The sequence below is a fragment of the Kryptolebias marmoratus genome, linkage group LG7 (assembly GCF_001649575.2).
Source record: "Kryptolebias marmoratus isolate JLee-2015 linkage group LG7, ASM164957v2, whole genome shotgun sequence".
Classification (NCBI taxonomy): domain Eukaryota; kingdom Metazoa; phylum Chordata; class Actinopteri; order Cyprinodontiformes; family Rivulidae; genus Kryptolebias; species Kryptolebias marmoratus.
In genome coordinates this window covers 1,256,459-1,277,421 of record NC_051436.1, presented here as the reverse complement: position 1 = coordinate 1,277,421, position 20,963 = coordinate 1,256,459, and the positions used below count along the sequence as shown (strand labels likewise).

General features: G+C 39.7%; 2 protein-coding genes across 3 annotated transcripts; both read left to right on the top strand.

The window, feature by feature from the left end:
* The first annotated feature begins 571 nt into the window (after window positions 1–571).
* On the top strand, window positions 572–17,515 carry LOC108248304 (L-amino-acid oxidase). The gene is made up of 9 exons (XM_017436992.3): window positions 572–678; window positions 11,263–11,377; window positions 11,857–11,909; window positions 12,533–12,753; window positions 14,097–14,209; window positions 14,365–14,566; window positions 14,887–14,955; window positions 15,279–15,415; window positions 16,232–17,515. Exons 3-9 carry the CDS (start codon window positions 11,885–11,887, stop codon window positions 17,031–17,033), a joined length of 1,569 nt encoding a protein of 522 aa, XP_017292481.1. The 5' UTR covers window positions 572–678; window positions 11,263–11,377; window positions 11,857–11,884; the 3' UTR covers window positions 17,034–17,515.
* LOC108248303 (L-amino-acid oxidase) lies at window positions 1,554–9,439 on the top strand. 2 transcript variants are annotated; one of them, XM_017436991.3, is made up of 8 exons: window positions 1,554–1,710; window positions 2,108–2,174; window positions 2,648–2,871; window positions 3,638–3,750; window positions 4,784–4,985; window positions 6,803–6,871; window positions 7,486–7,622; window positions 8,320–9,439. In XM_017436991.3, exons 2-8 carry the CDS (start codon window positions 2,153–2,155, stop codon window positions 9,119–9,121), a joined length of 1,569 nt encoding a protein of 522 aa, XP_017292480.1. In that variant the 5' UTR covers window positions 1,554–1,710; window positions 2,108–2,152; the 3' UTR covers window positions 9,122–9,439. The 2 variants fall into 2 exon arrangements, with proteins under 2 accessions (XP_017292480.1, XP_037832263.1); XM_037976335.1 differs by having other exon boundaries at window positions 4,766–4,985.
* Window positions 17,516–20,963: the final 3,448 nt, after the last annotated feature.

The following is a 20,963-nucleotide window of genomic DNA, read 5'->3' as shown; positions in this document are numbered from 1 at the left end:
AGCAGACAGGTGAGGCAGACAGGTAAGCAGACAGGTGAGCAGACAGGTGAGGCAGACAGGTGAGCAGACAGGTGAGGCAGACAGATGGGCAGACAGGTGAGCAGACAGGTGAGGCAGACAGGTGAGCAGACAGGTGAGGCAGACAGGTGAGGTAGACAGGTGAGGTAGACAGGTGGGCAGACAGGTGGGCAGACAGGTGAGGCAGACAAGTGGGCAGACAGGTGAGCAGACAGGTGAGCCAGACAGGTGAGGCAGACAAGTGAGCAGACAGGTGAGCAGACAAGTGAGCAGACAGGTGAGCAGACAGGTGAGCAGACAAGTGAGCAGACAGGTGAGCAGACAAGTGAGCAGACAGGTGAGGCAGACAGGTAAGCAGACAAGTGAGCAGACAGGTGAGGCAGACAGGTGAGCAGACAGGTGGACAGACAGGTAAGCAGACAGGTGAGGCAGACAGGTAAGCAAACAGGTGAGGCGCTGAAAGCTGGAAGACTTGCTGCAGCACACAGACAGGAAGTCAAACAACGGTTCAGGTTACAGGTGTTGGCTTTTATGATAATGAGCCTAAAGATGATGTAGATATAGAGCGAGTAGACGAGCTGCAGGGCAGAGAGAGGAACGTCTGAGGGATAAATCGAGAACGAGAAGAACGTAGAACACCTGCAGCTGATCGACTCTGCTGTAAGTAGAAGAACTCCAGTTAAACTCTGTTAACTTCTGACACTTCCTCCTCCTCCTTCTTCTTCTTCTTCTTCTTTGTCTCTTCATGCCTCTGAGCCAGAAATGAAACATCTGACATTCTAAGCAACTAATAACTTTATTAACCTGGTTTCCTACAAACGTTCTGGATGATTTTCAGCACTGGGTTCCCTCTTTGTGACAGGAGTAACAACTTTGTTGAATTGTTTAGTTTTTTGCTTTTTAGGCTCTAGTGATGAAAAAACAGGAGCAGAGATGAAATCTTTTCTGTTTAAAGTTATTCTAACTGAACCAAAACCACTTTTTATTTTATCGTCTGAAATTATTTAAGCTTTTAGCTGTTTGTCCTGAAAACACGACTTTTTCCTTCAATTCCAGTCCTCGTCTCGTCTCTAAATCTAAAAATGTTGTTTTTAAAACCAGTCCGTTCGAGCGCCACCCTCAAACAGAAACCAAAAGTAAACTTGTAGCAGAATAACGTTTAAATAGTTTAAATATTTTATTAGCAGGTGACATCTGTATCTGCTGTTAGATCAAAAGAATAAATACATTCATGCAAATGTTTTATTTCTTCATTTAAGCTACTTTTTCTGTAGCTATTAGCAGTTTTTTGTCAAAGTAATAACTTTATTTGTGCTAAATATAATAAAAGATGCATGCCACTTTTAGCTTTTACCTGTTGTTAGTTACATTTAGCTCAGTTTAAGCTTCTTCAGCTGATTTTATTCCATATATTTTACTTTTTGAACACATTACTGCAGCGATCAGGGTGAAAACGTTCAGGTTGTTTCACTTTTAGCTGCTGCAGGAAGTGACTCTGTGAAAAGTCAGCGTTACTTCCTGAAAACATGACGATGAATGTCAGCAGGGCGGTTTTATCTCTGAACTTAAGACCTGAGCAGGTTTTCAGGATCATCTGACTCTGACAGTCTGACCGGCTGTAAAACAAATAAATGAGTGAAACATTTCATCCCAGAGAGGAAGAAGCAGCTGAAGACGACCTGACCTCAGACGGTGAGAAACCTAATAAAATATATCAAGTTATTCAGTTTTTCTTTCCTAATTTTCTTTCTTTTCTTTATTTTTATAAAAACCTCTTTAATACTAAGTGCTTTATGTTAGAATTTCCATTAAACTCAGTAAGTTTAGCTGTTTTTATATTTTCATGTTGAATCTGATGTCAAATAAAACTAATAATAAAAGTGATGTTACAGTTTTAGCGTACTCAGTTTAAAATAAATATTTGTTGTATTTTTTATTTATTTTCATATTATGTTCATATTATCATAGTTAGATAATTTACATTAAGCTTGAAGAAAAGTCTAATTTTAATTAAAAAAATACAATATTATTTGACTGAAATGAGCTCAGAAAGGTGTGAATTTTATAAGAAATGAATCTTATTTTTTAGGAATAAAACTCCATCAGATCATCAGAACAAGGAATAAAAGCTGAGATGAGTCGACAGGAAGTGAAATGTGAGTAACTTCTGATCCCGTTTCTGTTTTGAAGTCAAGATTGAAAGATTTTGTGAAAACTTTATTAAAAACACAGTTTAGATAATTTTCTGAATCAAACTGAGTGATAAAAAAGAGAAACTAACCATCTTCCTGAATGCAACCATCTTTCCTGTCTGCTGGAAAACCACGGAGGAACATTTGGTTCTGTTTGTTGTGGTCGGAGGAATAATCTGTATTTCTTACTGGAATTTCCTCGACAGCACATGACACAAAACCTGTTCCTCTTGTTGGGTTTGGAAACTAACTCAAGCGTCATTTTTTAGGGGAAATATTTAAATTTCTGTAAATTTCAGTCACAGGTACTAATTTAACGATCCTATATTTTTCTCAAACCTTTAGACCCCTGGGCTGCTTTAAAACCATAATTAAGACCTTTATGTAATTCAAGCTTTTTTTGTAACGCTCGTGGTTTCTTTTTGTCGTGACTCCAGTTTCCTTCAGATTGCTGCTGGTGGTTTCGCTCTGCAGCCACATCTCGGCCACCAGCCTGAAGGAAAAACTGGCGGATTGTCTGGAGGACAAAGACTACGACGAGCTGCTGCAGACAGTCCAGACCGGACTGCCGCACATCAACAGGTCTCATCACGTCGTCATCGTCGGGGCTGGAATGGCTGGACTCACAGCAGCCAAACTGCTGCAGGACGCAGGACACAAGGTGCGTCCAACAAACGGAGTCTGTTCGGGGACATCTGTAAATCTATGGACACCAAATGTCCCCACAGAGAGCTCCTAACCCTCAGCATTTAGGTCCCTTCACACTCACTGAGACCTCACAGGACATGCATGATCTCTGCAGGTCTTTAGGTCTTCAGGAACAGATTAGGAACAGATTAGGAACATACTGGGCTCCCAGTGGTGACTGATGGAGAACGATGGCTCCATGATGGTCCTGAGTGTAGATAATAAACTTGTCAGGTTAAAAGTCACTAATCTGGAATAAACCAGGTTAATTTCAGGTTAAATATTACTGTATGATAAATACATCTACCTGTTAAATAACTCACCATTCCCCAACCAGTTATTAGTTAATTAATCATGAAAGAGTTAATTAACCACTTGTTCCTGATTTGTTGTTAATTAGTTTCTATGTGACAAACTATTTTTTGGGTTTTATTGTAAAATCTTATAGCAGCACTTAATTATTTTCTGTCTTTTTATAATGTTGATTCACTGTGAACTATTATTAATTAATATCTGCTTCATTATTGTGTTCTTATCAGTCTCCAACACAAAGCTGATGATGGTTTTAGGAGTCAGTTTTAGCAGCATCGTGGCAGTAAAATGCAGATAAATGCAGATGAAGTGAAACCAGCTGCACTAGTATTACTATTAATGGTAGTATTATTCCTGGACAACTTCAGCTGTAAATTTATTTGAAAAAAAACTTATACTTTTGTTCTGCTGACTTTAATTTAAACCAGGTCACCCTCTTAGAGGCCAGCGGTCGTGTTGGTGGACGAGTGGAGACCTACAGAAATAAAGAGGAGGGCTGGTACACTGAACTGGGCGCCATGAGGATCCCAGGTTTTCACCAGTAAGTTCTCCATCCAAGCATGTTCAGCTCCCTCTCTAAGCTTTATATGGATGTGCTGAAGAAAAGCCTGTAAGATGGAATAATGTCAACAAAATGTAGAAATTTGCAACCATCAGCTGACAAACATTTTATAACATGGAATTGTTTCGCTGGGATCCTTAGTAGTTATACAGTTTTTATTTGATATTTCATATTATTTAGTTCCCTAAACTGTTGGTGGCAGTTGGTTATAGAGAGGAAACAGTCAAACAGTCAGTTTGTAGCATCCATCCATCCATCCATCCATCCATCCATCCATCCATCCATCCATCCATCCATCCATCCATCCATCTGAAGTCAGGTAGTGGAGGTAACAGGTCCAGGAGGAAAACCCAGACCTTCCTCCCCTCAGTGACCCTCTCCAGCTCCTCCTGAGGATCCTAAGCTGATCCCAGACCAGAGAGGATCAATAATCCTGGTTTTGGCCCCGGGGCCTCCTCCCTGTGGGATGTGTTCAGGAAACCTCCAGAAGGAGGTGCCCAGAAAACAACTTAATCACCTCAGCTGAGTTTTTGAAGCTCCCCAGACAGAGTTATGGTTAGGGTTACAGTCACCCCACAGAGGAAGCTTATTTCAGCTGCTTGTATCCAGGATATTGTTCTTTTGGTCATGATTCATAAATAATAACCATCAGTGAAGGTTGGAAGATAGAAAACCAGTAAATTAGGAGCTTCGTCTTTTGGTTCAGCTCCTTCTTCATTACAACATAACAGAGACACAGCCTCCTGACTGCAGAGAAAACTCAGATCTGTTGGTCCATCTCCCCTCATTCCTCATAAATACGACTCCCAGACACTCAAACTGAAGGGACACCATTCAGGAGAACTAAATTAGGATTAAGTTAGGATCTAAACAGCTGAAATAAAGAAATGTAATCAGATTACAAGCTGATCATGATAATAAACTGCTAGTTACTCACTAAAGACTTTTTCTTCCAGCATAAGGTCTGTTTTTTTATTTCTGATTTATTTCTGAGGAAACGTTTCATCGACAGAATCGTCCTCTGGTTTGCTGAGCAGCTGGGCGTGAAGCTGAGCCCGTTCGTCATGGATGACAACAACACTTTTTACCTGGTGAACGGGGTGAAAAAAAGGACATACGCTGTGAAAGCAAACCCCAACATCCTGAAATACAACGTGACGCCGAGCGAGAAGGGGAAGTCAGCTGACCAGCTGCTTCAACAGGCTTTACAGAAGGTATGAGGTCAGAAGATATCAGTCGAGTTGAGCTGAAGATTCAGAAACATTCTGAAACTTCTTATTACTTTTGATCACATGGTAACATTGTTCATCATCAGCAAAGAATAATAAGAAAACTGAAAGAGGCATTATGACTCGTTCCCCTTTTCTCTGTGGGACTTTATTTCTTCATCTATTCTTCTACAACTTGCAACTTTTGACATAAAATTAATTCAACAATTCAAATCTGCACTTCAGGAAGACATTAACTAATAATTTTGTGTTGTGACTCTTTACAGTGTTTGGTTTAAAGCAGGGGGGTCAAACCCAGTGACTCAAGGGGGCCAAAATTAAAAATTCGGTCCGAGCCAAGGGCCAATCACGATCCATATTTATTAAAAATTACATAAATTAATTAGTTTTAGATGTATTATGTCAAATCATTCATACAGAAATATCAATGACCTTTTCCCAGTTACAGATTATACAGAATTTAGAGCAAACAGACTTTAATGAACACAGACAAATAGATCAAACTTCAAAAAGCTCATCATTAGCTGTCATTTCTTACGCCTCACTCAGCTTTTAAATGAAGTTTTTAACATTAAAACAGACAAAAACCTGATCAGACAGAAATTAAAACTATATGTTGTATATACTTCAGTTTTTTTAAGCAAAATAAGAATCAGACTCGATCTGAACCAGACTAGAGGGCCGGATGAAATGTTACAGAGGGCCAGATCTGGCCCGCGGGCCTTGACTTTGACACGTGTGGTTTAAACTGATGCCAGCTGTTAAAAAAAGATCACAAATAAAGTAAAAATAAGTTTTTCAGAAGGTATAGAAACTTGTTTTTAGACAACGAATGAAAGATGCTTGAGTGAGGTTTCCCTGTGTGCAAATGTAAATAAAATATCAATATTTTATGGGCAGTTTTTTCATCTTTTTATATACATTTAAAGCTGTTTTCACCTATGAACGTTGGGTAATGTTTGCAGGTTTAAGGATGAGACACATAACCTTTCAAACAAGCAAACGTCAGCAGAAGACGTTTTGTTTTTCATATACATTCTCAGATATGAGCTGCATGAAAACCAGATAACATCAGATCATCGTGTCCTGACCTGAATATCCTACAGATATGTTTTACTGAAGCTGTCACGCAACCGGCTCACGCTACACCTGTAAAAAACAATCCAGCCTGTTGGATTTCCTGTCAGACATTGTGTTGCTATCTTTGCTTTAAACAAAGCAAAGATGTTTTGTTTTACTGGTTTGCAAACCAGTTACATAAAGGCCATAATTATCTGGACTGTTTAGTTGTTTTTATTCATCTTTGAGTTTAACCAGAGACGATACGCTTGAAGAATTACTAACATCTGCTAACATCTAAAGTCCTGGAGACATGGATAAAACATGCTTAGTAGGTTTAGTTTGGATGCATTTTAGGTTTTATTTTGACACTGTGACACTGTAAACTCGCTTGGACTCAGAATATTTACCAACGTGATGAAAACATGCTCCTTTATGAAGCCGATGCCTAATCGAGTGTAATGTTGAGTGTAAATTATGAAATAAATAAACCAACATAAATACATCTAAGTGGTCACATACATACTGGACTGTATGCAGGCTTTTTCACACGATATTTTGTTTATGTATTCAACAAACTTCAACAGGTTTTATGACAAACTCTGCTGCATATTTGAGGTCCTGTTTATGACCTTTAACCTCTGTAGCAGAAATCGAACCTCAGATTGCATCGAGGTAACATGAGAACATTAATATTAACCCATCAGATGATCGACTCAAGTAAAAGTTTCTGTTTCTCGCAGGTGAAAGATGAAGTGGAAGCTCATGGCTGCTGTGCTGCACTGAAAAAATACGACCATTATTCTGTGCAGGTAAAACTCAACAACGTTTTAATAAATATTTACTGAATAAATGAAGATATAAAGCGATGTGTGAACTTTAAAACCTTAACTTGGGAAGAAAACCTTGAAGTTAACTTGTACAGGTCCTGAAATGACTTCTGCCATGAATTAGTATCATATAAGATCATAATTAGGCTGATTTAAATGGAAACTGTCTCTTCCTGTCTGTAAGGAGGACACGGGGCAGAAATCTAGGTTCTTCTGGGTCCTAATATTTACAGTGACGTCTGAATTTAGCCTGAATGAGAACAGGATGTAGGATCTGGGAGGAGTCCAGCGGCTGTCAGTCAAGTTTTTAAACAGTTGCTTTGAGGGGTTTTAGCACAGCAGAGAGGGACGGGCAACTCCAAGGTGTATCTGTTAGTTTTCTTCTCACTAAGTTCTGCTTTGGTAACATGAACCCGTCTGGCACACATCAGTTTGTTTGCTCTTCACTATGAGTCACATGAGATGATCTGTATAAGTTAATCAGGTAATAACTGTTAAAGCTTTAAGCAGCGATCAGTTTCAGAGGAGTTAAAGCTGATGAGAGCTCAGAGTTTCCACCACACACCCATCAGTGTCCATCTGTTTTTATTCTCCAGGAATATCTGAGAGAAGAAGGAAACTTGAGTCATGAAGCCATCAGGATGATTGGAGTGCTTCTGAACGAACAGAGCCTGATGTACACGGCTCTGAGCGAGATGATCTACGACCAAACGGACATCAGCGACAACGTCACGTAAGACCCGAGAGCGCCTTCAAATCAGCAAAACTTTATTTATTTATTTTATTAAAACGGAGAGAAAACTTCATTAAAAAACACTGGAGAGAAAGAAAAAGACTCCATCAGGATTCATCAGCATTAATCTTTTTCTGTCTGAGTTTAATATTATCTTTAAATCAGATGTTATTCAGTCATTTGTCATAAAATACTGAACTGAAATCCCTGTAGTCTAAATAAATATATACACAGAGTGAAATGGAAGAAAATAGTTATTGTATTTTGAGCATTAACGTTTTAATACAATAAAAAATAACCAAACTACAAAGATGCTGGTTTTAGGATTTCTAACCAACCAAATAAAGTTTCCTCCTCCTCATCCTGGGATGTCGGTGGTTCTGTCTCTGGACCAGGAACGGTTTTGGTCCTATGGGTGATTTGATGTTTGAAGATGGCTGCTCTGGATTGCAGCTTCATTTATGTTGAACGCTGCCAACAAAACTCTGATGTTTCCTGAAGAGACAGAAACACGAGAGAAAATCCAGGTTTATATTGAGGTATATCCTCTGAACTGATTAAATTAGAACACTAATCCTGATGGTTTGAGATGAAATATAACCTCACACTGAAGTTCATTTACTTAAATATTTAAATATTCAGTGTTTTTTGTACAAGGACACAGGTATGACCACCAGTTTGTCCCGTTGCCTTTCAGGTACTACGAGGTGAGCGGTGGCTCGGACCTCCTCCCCAAAGCCTTCCTCTCCGTTCTTGATGGTCCTCTTCTCCTGAACTCCAAGGTCCATCGTATCAGTCGGTCAGATAAAGGTGTTACCGTGTGGTACGAGTCAGGTCAACACCCCTCCCTTATCCACATCGACGCTGACGTTGTCCTGGTAACGACCACAACCAAAGCAGCCCTTTACATGGACTTTGATCCGCCGCTCTCCATCCAGAAGATGGAGGCCCTGAGGTCCGTCCACTACGACAGCTCCACCAAAATCCTCCTCACTTTCAGCAGAAGGTTCTGGGAGGACGACGGCATCAGAGGAGGGAAGAGCATCACGGACGGGCCGTCTCGTTTCATCTACTATCCGAGCCATGGTTTCCCTGAAAACGACACCATCGGGGTCCTCCTGGCCTCCTACACCTGGTCTGATGACTCCCTCCTCTTCCTGGGCGCCAGTGATGAAGCTCTGAAGGAGCTGGCTCTCAGAGATCTGGCTCAGATCCACGGAGATAAAGTCCGGTCTCTCTGTACCGGTGTGTTGGTGAAGAAGTGGAGTCTGGATCCTTACAGCCTGGGTGCCTTCGCCCTCTTCACTCCGTACCAACACTTGGAGTACGCCAAGGAGCTCTTCAGAAGAGAAGGAAGGATTCACTTCGCCGGGGAGCACACGGCCTTCCCGCACGCTTGGATCGAGACGGCCATGAAATCTGCAATCAGAGCAGCTAAAAACATCAACCAGGGAGCGTTAAAGCTGTCAGATAAATATCAAGGAAAAGATGAGCTCTGACCAACTGAAATCTGTTTCAGGTACAAGCCAAACTGGAAAAGGTGGAACTTCCTGTCACACGTAAATAAAAACAGATGCAATGATTTGCAAAAGCCAAGAAAAACAACATTGTTGTAACAACAATCATCGATTAATGCCATCAGAAAAACACTTTGTATTATTATTATAAAATAAAACTATTGTTGTGCTTAAATAAGAGTTTGTTGAATAATGAAAAGTATTTTAAAGGCTCAGACCATTTCTTTAAAAAGTGTGCAGGCAGTGGAAGATAAACTGCCCTGAATGATGCAAATTTGTGTTTAATTAAAAGATTTTACAATGAAAACAAAGCTGCTGTAAATGTGTCCTTATTGGTTCTTGGCTTAAATTGATATGTTTCACTTGTTGAATCTACACACACACACACACACACAGACACACACATCAACTCAAATATAAACTGATTCCAATCATCTGATCACCAGTTTATATCCCTACAGGATGAAACCAACAGAAGACAGGCCTTTGTGGGGTTTTTGTACATTTTGTCTCTAAACTGGAGCAGATTTATCTCCCTTCAGGCTGTTAAACTAACAGAATGATGTTGTTGTTTGTGTTGCTGCTACACCTGCATGAAAATCAGTCTGCACCAGATAAACTGATCCAACAACCAACAGCGCTGCTGATCTCACATCTTTCTTTTCTAACTGGGTGGCCAAGGATTTCTTGAAATCCAAGCATGAAAAGTCAGCGTTCGCTCTGTTTGTTCTTTAAATTCTTCCAGTCAGTGTCGGATCATCATCAGCTAACACAGCAGAGCCACGTCTGCAGGGTTGAGTTTAATTTGATCGATTTGATGCCTAAATGAAACTTTAATCAGAATAATCAGGTCATTTTTTTCACTGCAGGCTAAATAAGAGTTACTGGTCTTTCTTTCTGCTCTCCCTCCAACTCCTTCAGCAGGAATCAATCCCAGAATCCTCCTCTTCCTTCAGCTGATTCAAAACTCTGCAGAGGTTTCCTCCCTTCCTCCCTCCTGTTGAATTTAAAGTTTTAAACTGTAAATTCATTATCAGCTTTGTTTACACCTTTAGCTCCACGTCTGATGGCCTCTCTGCCGACAGTTTGATTTTATGTCAGCTCTGAGCGGTGGTTGAAGGCGTCAGCTGCACAGAAGCATCTACTGTTTATGATTTAAAAGACACTGATTGGGATGTTAAAGTTTAACCACTACACTGTAAAATGGTTGCTGTATATTTACTGCAATCCTTCTGCCAGTAAACACAGTAAAGTACTCATACTTGCTCCTTGCTGTATTGATATTTACAGTTTATTGTATTTAATTTACAGTAGCTTTACTGCATTAGTCTTTTTATGTCTTTCTGTGATTTTTCAGTTTCTATTGCTTATTATAACTCTTTACTTTATTATCATTTTAATTAGCTTACTTTTAAGCAAATAACAGAAGCAGCATTAGTAAATACGTACAGATGAAAAAAAAGTCTTGATTTAGAAAAACTGTTTTTTTGAAGATTGTGAAACAGTTTTCAGAATTCAGCAATTGAGAAATCAGAGAAATTTGCTCTTTACTGAAGTGAAAACACTGCAAACCACAGAGGAAGAGCTGAAACTAAAAGTATTTCTGTATCTTTTTTTAAAATCAAAGCAGACAGACAACGTTCCTCCACGTTACGCCCAAAGGAAACATGTTGCTGCTGCTAATCAGCCGACTGATCTGATATTTTTGGCACTGTTTGCTGTTTGGTCTGATTATTAAATTATATTTATGACCTGATTGAATGATAAGTTTCAGACATTTGATAAATGAGCTCAGAGTTTCCCTCTTCCCTAATGTGCAAAGGGATTAAACCACGATGGTGGAGCTGAAACTGAAAGCTGCTGTTCATCTGCGGCGCAAAGTGAAAAACTGTGAAGACGGTGAAATGAATAAATGAATGAATGAATGAATGGCAGCTCCATTTCTGGAACAGATTTCTACACGTAGCCTGCACAGAAAGGCAGGTGACATAATGCATGGAGGGGATTTCTTCACTTTTATTATCTTATCATGAGACTCGAGTCGTTATTGCTCATCAGCTGAATGAAAGACTTCAGGAAAAACGAAACCAAAAGCAAACCTGGAATGTTTTTTTTTTTAACAGACTCAAACCTCGGCTGCCTGAGGCTGGTCAGGTGAGAGGAAAAACTCCGGCAGTTTATAAGAGGCTGGAAACAACATCTGGACTCTGCAGCTGCTTCCTGTGAGCTCCTCTGAAGGTAGGAATCTATCCGACTTCAAACCACAGTAATGTTGAGTTTTTAAATAATTTCTAATTTACAAACACCTTTAAAACATTACCTGAAACTAAGACCTTAAAGAAGAGTAACATATAATATATGAGGTGGAAAGACAAGAAGAAAGAAGTGAAATAAAACAGCAACAAACAGCATGAAGTTAAATTTATTAATATTCACATAAAACTTCTTTACTTTTATATTTTACTGCAGATGCTTTTTGCTCCTGAGCTCAAACATTTTTATAACAAAAAACAAGAAGATAAACAAATATAAACTCCATTGTTTTGCAGAAAATCAATTCCATTTAAAACAAAATATATTTCACAGAAGACCAAACAAATATTCCAGCTCAGATCCAATCAGTTCAGTTCTTATTATGAAACAATGCAGTTAAATATAATTCTCTGTTTGGATTTTTCTGCTTCAGTTCCTGTTTTCTTTTTCTGATTCATTCCTAGAATTCAAGACAAAACAAGTGTGAATAAGATGGATCTGCTGAAGTGGACTTTATGTGAGTATTTTGAATTCAAATATTCAAACAGAAGAAACTGATTAAATCGAGTGAATCGAGAGAGGCGTCCAGAATATCTCCTGCAGGATTCAGGACGTGATATGAGTAATATTAGGGGTTAAACAGGATTAGGACGCGGCCACTCAGTGGTTCTGTTTAAATTACAGACATGTTATAAACCATTATTGACCTCATTATAAGCAATTTATCAAAGGCTCCTTTAAACATGTAGAATCCACTTCAGTAAACTGATATTTTACTCATAAATCACAATAAAAATCACTTAAAATGTCCCAAACTACAGATTTTCCTGAGCCATCATGCAGATCCTCGGGATGAATGAGTGAATGCTGGTTGGGTTATGGAGGTCCAACAGTTTCATACGAAGCTGCTGTGGGTACAGCTTGGTGGGGAGGTGATCGGACCAGCAGCTGAAAAGATTTGAGTGAAAAGTAGTTCGAGGAACAAACTTCCTCTTTCGACTTATGTAACTCCGTCTGGTGATTCAAACAAAACTGTGCTGTCAGGTCATCACCGTTTCCTGTATTTACACACTGAAGGAGCAAAGAAACTGAAACTGTGGATTTCTTTCAGGAGTCTTCCCATTAATGTTTATTTTCCAGTTTCTGTCGGCGTGCTGCTGCTCACTCTGAACCAGTCCACGGCTGCCGTCAGCCTGAAGGAAACACTGTCCGACTGTCTGAATGACACTGACTACGCTGACCTGCTGCAGACGGTGAAGACGGGTCTTCCTCACATCAACAAGTCTCATCATGTCGCTGTAATCGGAGCCGGTGTCGCAGGTCTGACGGCCGCCAAGTTACTGCAGGATGCAGGTCACAAGGTACATCCTCCGACTTTAAGGCTTTCTGACTTTATTTCAAATGTTTTATTAAGAACCAAGAGATCCAGCAACATTATTCATCATTTACTATGTTGTGAAGTTATAAACATTATCCTTTACAGTACTATGCTAACATCAAAAAAGCCTTTGGCTTGTATTTGTAATTGTTCCAAATTCTGCAGCAAAACTTTAAAAAACTGTCAGAAAGTTTGGAGAACTGTTAATCCAGACCACTTTAAAAGATTACAGGAAGTTCTGGCTGCTTGGAAGGAAAACAGAAAAATGATGACTAGTTTAAAACCTTTGTGCATGACCGTGCACAGAAAACACAACCTGGGAAGGATTTGAAACTGGGAATAAAAATGAAAAGGTTGAATAATTACACTTTGAGCTTGTTGTGGTCCTGATATAAGTGACAAAGGAACTGAGATAATATCAGACTTCGCTTCAAACAGAATGAGAATGTTTCAAAAAGGGAAAGTTCAGTTCCAGTGTTGCATTCCTTACATTGAGTGAAACAAGTTCAGTTCATTGGAAACACTTCAGTCCAGATGTCAAAGTAAAACAAATTCAACTCAGAACTCCTCTCCTTGTTCTCACTCTCCTAACAATAGAGGCTCATTAGGGTCAGACAAACAAGGACCCTAATGAGCCTCTATTGTTAGGAGAGTGAGAACAATCTGCATGTAATCCAGTTTACATCACATCTCAGCTTTAAAAGCTCAAAACTTATGGTGTGCATTATCGCCTCCTACTGGTAGAAAATGTGGGTCAAACTGTCTGATTGTTTGTTATCTTGTCTTTGTGCTGTCTGTAATCATATTCTATTTATCAGCTTTGTTTTCCTGAAAAATCTCATTAGAATATGAATATTTTTACTTCCTGATTCTCTCTGTAGTATATTTATTTCAATAAATGTTTCTTTAATTTTTGTAAAGTCTTCCATCACATATCTTCTCTCTCATATCTTTGACATATTAAAATGATGTCTTCTGTTGTTTGTAGAGGTGGTTTCAACACTGCAGACAGGAGCAATAAACCAGGGAAAGATCTACAATCTAGGATAGTTTCTGCTCCGAGACACAGGAAGTAATATGTCACCATTATCACCAACCAGCTCACAAACACTGAAGTCCATTTTTTAAATTACTTCCTGGTTTGACTGGCCCGCTGGGTGTGGTTCTGGAGACTCCCAGAGGCTTTAGATTGAAGGTGTAAAGTGACAATGAAGACTTTCTATTCTAGTTTTTATGTTTTAATTCCTCATCTTCTCTGCCAGTAAATGTTTTATTCTCAGTAATCAGACCTCTCTAAGTCGGATCATTTGTATCTGTTGGGTAAAGGTCACCATCTTAGAGGCCAGCGGTCGTGTTGGAGGCCGTGTGGAGACCTACAGGAATGAAAAAGATGGCTGGTACGCTGAGCTGGGAGCAATGAGGATCCCAAGTTACCATCAGTGAGTTAATATTTTTAATTTGTGCATTTAACTGATATGTTTATAATATTTTCTGCATTTGTTGCTTTCAGTGCTGAAAGTTCAGCCAACAGAAGCAGCTGCCAAAAACTAAAATGTCACACCAACTAAAAGCTCATGAACTCTTCTTTCAACAGCATCGCTCGCTGGTTCATCAATGAATTTGGCATCAAAATGAACCCGTTCATCATGGACGACACAAACACCTTTTATCTGATTCATGGGCTGCGGAAAAGGACGTACGCCGTGAAGGCCAACCCCGACATACTGAAGTACAAACTGCCCAAAAGGGAAAAGGGGAAGTCGGCCACCGAGCTTCTGAACCAAGCTCTGCAGAGGGTACGTTAGGGTGAAATAAAGACATCTGTCTGAAAACCACCAAGTCAGAGCAGGGAGAGGCAACCCTGGTCCTCAGGGCCTCCATCCTGCATGTTTTACCTGTTTCTCTGCTCCAACACACCTGATCTGAATCAATGGGTGATTAACAGGTTTCTGCAGAACATGAAGAGGTGATTTAACCTCTGAATCAGATGTGTTGGAGCAGAGAAACAAGGAAAACCTGCAGGATAGTGGTCCTCGAGGACCAGGACTGCCCAACCTTGGCTTAAAGAAATATTTTTTGTCCAGTGGGTTTTAACAAAATCTTTTTTTTTCTGCAGGTCAAAGATGAAGTCGTTGCTCATGGCTGCAAAGCCATGATCGAGAAATATGACCACTTTTCTGTAAAGGTAACACACCACCAGATGCTCCAATAATAAATGTATTTATTATAAAAAAAGGGGTGGAAGCACAACACTTGTACTAAAACTTACTGAAGTAACAAACCCAAACATATTCCATCTGATGAAGACCATAACATTTTTTACCTGTATGTCCAGAGGTCCACAAAGCTTCCAATAATGTCCCATAAGAGTCAACTGTTTGCTTCTGCAACACCTGAAAACACCTTTATAGGACTTGCAGAACAACAGAAGTGACACTTCTGGGCTCCAACGTTCACAGAACATGAGGTCAGAAACCGGACCGGTTCAGCTTGTGTTTGCTGTTCCAGGAGTATCTGAGAACCGAAGGCGGTCTGAGCGCGGAGGCGGTGAGGATGATCGGAGATCTGCTCAACGAGCAGAGCTTCATGCATCTGGCTCTGACGGAGATGATCTACGTGGAGAGCGACGTGAGCGACAGCACCTCGTAAGACTGGACGACTTTCAGGAAGTTTCCTCAGAAAGATGTCTTAGTTTAACATGAAGGTCCCATTGAGTGAATATCAGATTGTTGTTTCTGTCAAAGCTGAAATATTTAACCACAGATTTTTTTAAATTAGAGTTTGGGCAGGGGGGTTTTATGGTGCAGTTTGATCCATAAAAGTAGATCAAAACATGCAACCATAAATGTTTTAAGATTATATTTACTGTTAAACATTTGTTTTTTTATGTTCACAAAGAACGAGCTGACGGACAGAATGACTAAAATGATGTTAATGATCACACACCTGAGCTGAAATATGCTGGGAAACAAGAAAACGTGGAACAAAAACCAAGTTTTATTTTATTTATGGTTTTATTTTCTTGTGTTTTCTCAGTTGTATGGTTGGTGCCATGCCTTTAATCCCCGTGTTCAGGGATCCTTTATAGGGTCCGTCTCGCTTTTGCGAATTAATTTTAATAGAATTAAAACATCTTGGGCCCTGATGTTATAAAGATTATAACCTTTTATCATCCCATGGAAGGTAATGAAAGGATGATAGACTCCATTTATTCTTTAATAGCAGGACTACACCTTTGTTAAAGTAGAAAGAAGTATGAATAGCACAAGCTGCCATGTTTTACCCATTTTGTTTCTTGTCTTTGTTGCTTTTTTCTTCTATTTCCTTACACTTTTGGTTTTATTTGTTTTGCAAAGCCTCAGTAAAAAAGTCTATTACAGTATTACCCATTTCATGAAAAAGAGCAACCTAATGAGTGCTGAAAATAATGATTTATCATTTAGTTTTGTTTGGGTTTGAAGGTACGATGAAATAACCGGAGGGACGGATCTTCTCACCAACGCGTTCCTGTCTGTGCTCGACGTCTCCCTCTTCCTGAGCTCCCCAGTGAAACGAATCCAGCGCTCAGACAAAGGCGTAACTCTGTGGTACGAGACAGACCGAGGGTCCTCTTTGAAAAGCCTTGATGCTGATGTCGTCCTGGTCACCACCACAACCAAAGCAGCGCTCTTCATCGACGTCGATCCGCCTCTCTCCGTTAAAAAGATGAAGGCGATGCGGGTGGTCCACTATGAAAGCTCAACTAAAATTCTCCTCACCTTCAGTGAAAAGTTCTGGCTCAGTGACGGCATCCAGGGGGGGAAGAGCATCACAGACGGGCCGTCTCGTTACATCTACTACCCGAGCCACAGTTTCCCTGGAAACGACACCATCGGGGTCCTCCTGGCCTCCTACACCTGGGCTGATGACTCCCTCCTCTTCCAAGGAGCGAGTGATGAAGACCTGAAGGATCTGGTTCTCAGAGATCTGGTGCAGATCCACGGAGAGCGCGTCAGGTCTCTCTGCACAGGTGTGCTGGTGAAGAGGTGGACCGTGGACCCCTACAGCCTGGGCGCGTTCGCCATGTTCGCACCGTACCAGCACCTGGAGTATTCTGCAGAGCTCTTCAGGAGCGAAGGCGGGGTGCACTTCGCCGGGGAGCACACGGCTTACCCTCACGGTTGGATCGAGTCGTCCATGAAATCTGCAATCAGGGCGGCGACGAACATTAACAACGCCGTGCTCAAAGGTTCAACCAGAGGTCAACTCCGAGACGAGCTCTAAGAGGGTAAAAGTGATTCTTCGTAGCAATAAAAGATAAATATTACATTAAATCTGTAATAATCGGGCAGAAGAATTATAACTGAACTGAACTGGAATCTGTTCTGTACCTGGATTTAAATTAGTGTCCAAATTTGGTGCCATAAATTAGGTCATAATTGGATTGAATTGATCTGCTTGATTTCATTTCATCTGACTTTGTTAAACTGGATTAAAGTGGATAATATGTGTTTTATTTTAATTTAAATTTAAACATCTTCAGTAGAATTTATTTGGATTTTATATAATTAGATTTTATATTATTTTGAGTGTCTTATTAGATTGAACTGGACTGAATGTTACTATATTTTAATGTAAATTTGACCATGAATTAAATTGAGATTAATGTAAATAAACTAATTTCAATTTCCTCATTTTTGATGAATTGAACTGGACTGTATGCAGTAAGAATTTGACCTATTTTCTGTGTTGCATGGAATTTAAAATTAATTGAAATATTCTTGGTTGGTCATAAAACAATATAATCAAGACACAGACAAATGTTGGTTTCATTTGGCTTGTATTTTATTTTATTTTATTAATATTTGTCCCTGGACATTTATTCAATAGGATATTTTACGTAAAGTAGTTTATAAACAACAGCTACATAATGCAGTACATTATACACTTTAAGCTAAAAAGTTAAAATTGTGAGAAAAACATGAAAGTCAATGTAAACCCAATCTTAAATTTAACAGAAAACAGATCAAAAGAGAAACAGAATAGATCAACAGAAGCTGTGGAGGTGTTTTCATCTTTTACTGCAGAAGCAGCAGAGACGTTCTTTTGCTCTTTGTAGAAACAGCGAAGGTAAAACCAAACTGGACGGAAAACCAAACCACTGTGCGACCATCAGAATCAGACACCCTACACGTTCATCGAGCAGATATGAGTTTTTCACAGCCAGGGAAACAATCGCTGCCATAAAATACATCACAAGAACACAAAGTATGGCTGTGATGGTGTAGAAAGACTTCTTCTTTGATTTGTCCGCCCGCTCCCTAAGCCTGCCTGCTTCCCCCGGTCTTTGGCGGATTAGAACACACAGAACAGAGAGGCTGCAGAAAGAAATAATCCCAAAGGAGGTGGCCAACAGGCAGAAATGCGCAGTAAATGGAATGACAGGGTAAGAGTTAGCTATATTACCCATCCATCCAAAGGAAATCATCCAAACACACCCAATACTGATGTTTCTGATCCTGGCACCGCCGGTCTGTTTCAGCCCCAGGTAGATGACAGGGTGAACAACAGCCAGGTAGCGTTCCACACATGTCATAATGTGGAGGAGAATCTCTGCAGGAAAAACAACACTGGATGCATAAACCCCCACCATAAAAAGCCCAAAGACACCAGTGTACATGCCACAGCAAAAAGAAATGACCGCAAAGCCAAAAAGGAGTCCAAAAGCAGCCGCGTGGTAGGTGAAGATGTCAGCGTGGCTGGTGGACTGGAAGGAGCACTGCCGCTGCCATCGCTGGTAACCCAGGCTGAGGATGAGGATGGAGACAGGGACCGTCGTGACACACTTGCTGACCATGAAGGCAACAGTTAGGAGGAGTAGATCTGGAGAATCACTGCAGTGGGACATTAAACTGAAATATCCAGAAGAAGCGTTCCATGACATTTTGGTTGGAGGTGATTGAGCTTTGATGAGGAGAAAAAAGAAAAGAGGAAGATAAGTGAGACAGATATATCATTTATTATTAAAGGTGGGATGTTTTCTAGGATAAAACAAACACTGCATTTTATACTAAATTAGTAAATCTTTTCAAACTTCTGTTTTTAGTAAATACAAACATATATAAGGAAATCTACAATCTGAAGCCAGTAACAGAAGAGAGGTAAATAAATCAGAAACATTTAAAGACTAAACAAGATTCTACAAGCAGCAGATTGGTGACAAATGAAAGTGTCTTTAATGTAGAATCCATTAAAGATTTAATCTTTTCAAGCAGAAATGAGTTGTGGCTCCAAAAATCACCAATCAAACCCTTTGGTCTCTCAGCATCTACAGGTGATAGTATTAATAAGAGATTTACCAAATCAGGGGAAATTTCAGGACATGAAGACCAAGGCTTGAAACCACTCATGATCTGATAGGACTGAATGATAAACTGCATTATCTCCTGGATAAATATAAATACATGAGTTTGTAGTATTCAGGGAAATCATCGTCATTTAGCACTTTTCAAACTGATGTTTTTTCTCCTCTGTTTGAAAGGTAACATGGCTGTAAGAGTGGTTCCTGTCACACAAACCATTAATGTGCATCTGTGAAATAAGCTGCTACATCATGGTTATCGTAGAAACTCTATAAGTCTAATCTACATGGATATACCATGGATAAGATGCAACTGATGCAGGAAAGATTTGTTTTGTAAAATATCCATCTTAACTATCTGCCTAAAAAAGACCAAAACTTTCATCTTTAAGCATTTTAATGATGACAACAACTAATTTAATGCACCACTAATACGTTGCATTAACTTATAAACAAATAAAAACGCACCTGACACCGAGCACCACTTGCTGATCTTTGCTGCAGCTGCTGTCACATTGACTGCTCCTCACTAACATTCAGATATAAATGCTTGTTTCAAATCCTGCTGTCAGCACAAAGCAAACAGCGACAGATTGATGGGTAACCAATCATTTGCTTGCAAACTAGAAGGCGTGACAGGAAGTTACTGTCCTTACATTCACCCATCGATGACCTCAAAGTGTCGTTATCCAGATTGTTTTCTCCAAGAGATTAAGGTGCATTAAAATCAGCCACATCTTCAGATGATTTTTACTTTACAATATGTCTTCTTTTAAGTCACTGGTTACCATTCATCCATCCATTCAATCTGTTTTACAACAATTTAAATCCCTGTAAACAAAGCCTGGTCTCTATTCAAACTCTTGGGTTTCTGATGATGTGATTTTCATAATGGGGAAAAGTGATGGATTGGTGATTTGTCCTCTCATCCAGAGACAGCTGCAGATTGACAGCAGCTCCTGGTTTTCTTTACCTGCTGCAGGAACAAGCAGGTAAAGAAAAGGATGGGTGGCTTTTCAGAATGACCATGGTCGGAAATGAATAATTAGCTGCTGTTTTATTAGCTGCATCCCAAGGCCAGGATAGCTTTAGACACTAACTAAACAGGAAATAACTCTTATGAAGGCAGGATCAAGACATGTTTTTGCAGGCAAATTCTGGAGGAAAACATGAAGTGGTTGGAAAAAGGCAAGATTTTCTCAAACAGAACAACAATCCTAAACAGAACACAGGTCTGACAACGACAAGTTAACAGAAAACAATAATAACGTTATCAAACATGTATTTATTTTACTTTCGTTACAAATATGTATGTTTTTGTACTATTTGTCAAAATAGTCTACGTTTTTATCTTTTAGCAAAAACAATCCTTACTCCTTGGTGGAGAAACCTTTGTTGGTAAAATGTTGGTCTCCAAGTTTGCACACATCTCAGGAATGTTTTTGGCCCACTCTTCTTTACAGAAACTCTAAAACCTTTCAGTTTCTTGGCTGCTGTTTGGTAACTCTGACATTTCAGCTCCTCCTCTACAGGACTGAGGTCTGGAGACTGGCTGGGCCTTAATCTGCTCCTTCAGCCATTTTTCTTCCTCTGAAACATGGCGGATCAAGTTGACACCAAAGAACCAGATTTTGGTCCCATCTGACTGCAGAACCTTCTCCTCTGATTCTTGTAGATGTTCTCTGAGGAACTTCAGATGAGCTTCTACATGAGCGTTCATGGGCAGAGGGACCTGTAGGCTCTGTGAGATTTAAATCCATCATGGCTGACATCAAAAACCAAAATCAAATCAAACTTTATTTATAAAGCACATTTCATGCACAATGTGCTTTCCATTAGGAACTTAAAACATA